This window comes from Corylus avellana, chromosome ca2 (assembly GCF_901000735.1).
Source record: "Corylus avellana chromosome ca2, CavTom2PMs-1.0".
Taxonomy (NCBI): domain Eukaryota; kingdom Viridiplantae; phylum Streptophyta; class Magnoliopsida; order Fagales; family Betulaceae; genus Corylus; species Corylus avellana.
In genome coordinates, this window is record NC_081542.1 from 43,322,581 (window position 1) to 43,326,057 (window position 3,477).

Below are 3,477 nucleotides of genomic sequence, written 5' to 3' on the forward strand. Positions count from 1 at the left end.
AATAAAATAAAAATAAAAATTTAATGCCCAAAACGACACCGTTTTGTGCTGGGTTTCATTCACTGTTTTGTGCTGCCCGCTTAAAGCTCGACAAGCTTTTAACCGAGCTTGGCTCGAGCTTGCTTAGGCTCGCCAACTTAAGCCGAGTTAGGTGTTGGGCCTAACGAGTCAAGTTCGGACAGTGGATTTAAAGCCCGGCTCGAACTCGACTCGACTCGTTTACTAAACAACATAAACGAGCCGAGTTCGGCACACCCCAAGCCCGGCTCGCTCGGCTCGATTACAGCCCTAATATAAGGTATTTTGTTGGAATTTATTATATTATTTTCTGGTATATTCCATCATTGCATTTTTTTTTTTTTTCTAATTAAAAAGGTGGGAAGGGGCGACCAGTGTAGTTTTCCCCCTTGGACGTTACCATCGGGGTTCCCACCCGCTGTGGAATGTCCAGTTTGAGCCATAGCTACTGCCTGGGAAGGCGAGCCCGTTACCACAACCCCACAAAGGTGTGAGCCAGTAGAGCCCCTTCAAAATAGCATCTGGTTCACGCATCTACTACCGCAAGCATTTGAATGCAACTTGTAACTTTCTTCCTCTTTCGGTGGAAGTTTCTTGAACTTACACATGATGTTTTATTATTTTCTTTTTCTTCGAACTTTGGAATAATACTCTGTTTCCCATCATGCCTTTTCCTTGTGTTACTTCCCGCTTCCAAAGTCGGCATTAATCCATCCGTTTCTTGCCATCTCTTTCACTTCTCTCCCTATTTCAGCTTGTTCGTAGAATGAATTTGGAAGGGAGAGAGAGATGTAAAAGCTTCTGGGTATGTCAGGGAAGGAGAGATGAAAGAATAATCATTTTGAGCATGTAAATCAATGAATTATTCCAACAAATTCACTGCAAGAAGAGAAGCAGGCATCTCATTTGATGATGAGGATTTGTGTTACATCCTCGTAGCTAGTCACATATTACACAGTCAAAATCTCTATAACCCCATCGTCAAACCAGCCACAGTGCATTAGGTTTTTGCTCTTAATGTATGTTTTAATTGGTATATTTGACAACTTGATATATCCGATGCTTATCTTTATGGCATTCTTGATTAAGAGGTGTATATGCAACAAAAGAGAGGCTCTATTGACACTACACATCTAGATTATGTGTCACCTCCACTAGTCTTTTTATAGGCTCAAACAATGCCTCAGGAAATATATATACATATATAGGTCAATTGTGGGAGTGCAAAGTCTAGTAATACTCTCAAAGGTGTTGGTTTGAATGAGTTCTTGAAGAGTAATTTTACTTATTCATTTGACCATGAATACTGAATGTTATTAGGCAGCTTTCTCTCTATTAATTAAACCGTGTTTATTCAAAAACAAAAACGAGTACGTGCATATATATTTATATATATATAAACAATAATTCAACACAATTATTGTTTTTAGCATTTGCAGAACATTTCAGTCGTGGGAGTCGCACAGCTTGTTTCAGCACTCTTGTGGGCTGAGGCTGTGAATTGGGCTGGGCCTAACTCGGGCCTAGTCAAAAGCCTGGCATTGACCCACAAACATAACTGAAACCCACGATCCTTCAGAAACGTGGAAATCCAACAGACGCGCAACCATCTTCAGAAACCCCCAATTCGGATCCATCCTTCAGAAACGTGGAAAACCAACAGACGCAACCATCCTTCAGAAACCCCCAATTCCATTTCCACTTCCCCAAAAGCCGCTGTTGATGGCCAAGGAATTGCCTGAAGATTTGGTGACAGAGATTCTGCTATGGCTTCCGGTCGTCTCTCTATTGCGATGCAAATGCGTCTGCAAATCCTGGTACGCTCTCATTACTCACCAAAACTTCGTAACAAAACACATCCAACACAACAAGAAGAACAGCAACACCCTCCTCCTCGTTAAAATGCGCGATGAAATTTTTGATGTTGTATCGACGCTTTCTTATGAAACGCTCTAAGTATTAGATTCACAACCTCTACCTCCCCCGTTTCTTGTCTTGGGTTCTTGCAATGGTCTTGTTTGTCTCCACGATGACTATGCATTGCGTGTTGTTTTATGGAACCCTGCAACTAAAGAAACAAAGGTTGTCCCCAAATCAAACCTACCCCAGTTCGTCTCCGCTTTCCATAAACTCGGCGTTGATGGTATCGGATTTGGTTTCGATGCGAAAACTAATGACTACAAGATAATCAATCTTCTTACTATCTATGAATCTCACTCAAGGGGAAAGATGGCCCAAAGTGAGGTATATAGCTTAAATGCCGATTCTTGGAGAAAAGTTGATCTCCCCCGTTTTCTATATCTCCTGTTTATAGCTCTGTTAGAGGTATGAATACATACACCAATGGGATGGCTTCTTTGGAGGCATATGGTGATAATAGGGGGAATCTTTTGTCATTTGACATGAGCAACGAGGTATTCCTAAAAACACCGAAGCCAGATGATGTTTTCTTGGATGAATTTTCAGATTGGACAGATATTTTCGTGTTGAATGAATCGATCGCTCTCGTAGTTCTCGTCTGGGATAAAGGAATGTCGGAGATTTGCTATGATATATGGTTGTTACTTGAAGTTGGTGTTAAGGACTCATGGACTAAGCTTTTCAGTATTGGACCGTTTACAGATTTTAAACAACCCCGACCTTTAGGATTTTGGAAGAATGACGCCGTGCTCTTTGAAAATCTTGACGGACAAATGGTCTTGTATGACCCCTCAACCAAAGAAATGACTAATCTCCCAATTCATGGAGAAACATACTCGTTGCAATTGGTTACTTACATGGAGACCCTAGTTTCTGTTAACGGAAGGAAATGAATTTGAAAAGCAGAACAGTTGTTGACAATGCTTGAGGGCAATCTTTCTATACCTGCTCCAAACGTGTTTCAAGCAGCGTATGTGTTGTGATAATATTTCCTGCTTATGATTGTCAAATGATGTCTTTCTCAAAAATTTATACTCTTTTGGAGTAATAGTGAGAGAATTTTGAGATTAAAGGAGTACAAGGATTCTGCAGATGATATTTCTTTTACATTTCATGTGGAATTTTGTTTTCATTCTTCCGTATGTTTATGTTTATTTTTTGATATTTCTTTCCTTCTATTTCATAGCAATTTACTCTTGAAGAGGTTTTGGTACGTAGATGTGGTTGATGGGGTCATTGGACATAGTTTTCAAAATTGAGCTCTTTGATTAGAGGTCAGATGTGATTAAAAAAATGACATAGCATTAGGCCTGGTCAATGTTTTTGAGCACTTCCCCAATTTTCATAAAATCCAATGCCTAAAAGTATCTTGGCTTATTAATGATGGCATTTATTTAGAGTTATATATTGGAAATTTTAAATTTCATTAAAAAAGAAAAAAGCTTCTGGCTACCTTCTACTAACAGAAAATTTTGGTTGTGAACTGTTTGAAGTAAAAGTTGATAAGAGTTGTTAATCTTTTAAATCACTATAGATGTT

At 39.3% G+C, this 3,477-nt stretch overlaps 1 protein-coding gene across 1 annotated transcript; it reads left to right on the forward strand.

The window, feature by feature from the left end:
- The first annotated feature begins 1,740 nt into the window (after positions 1 to 1,740).
- LOC132169870 (F-box/kelch-repeat protein At3g06240-like) lies at positions 1,741 to 2,831 on the forward strand. The gene is made up of 2 exons (XM_059580821.1): positions 1,741 to 1,835; positions 2,333 to 2,831. Exons 1-2 carry the CDS (start codon positions 1,741 to 1,743, stop codon positions 2,829 to 2,831), a joined length of 594 nt encoding a protein of 197 aa, XP_059436804.1.
- Positions 2,832 to 3,477: the final 646 nt, after the last annotated feature.

Coding starts and splice junctions, on each gene's coding strand:
- LOC132169870 (XM_059580821.1), top strand. CDS start 1,741: ATGGCCAAGGAATTGCCTGAAGATTTGGTGACAGAGATTCTGCTATGG. Junction 1,836..2,332: donor AAATGCGTCTGCAAATCCTG/GTACGCTCTCAT, acceptor TCCTGTTTATAG/CTCTGTTAGAGGTATGAATA.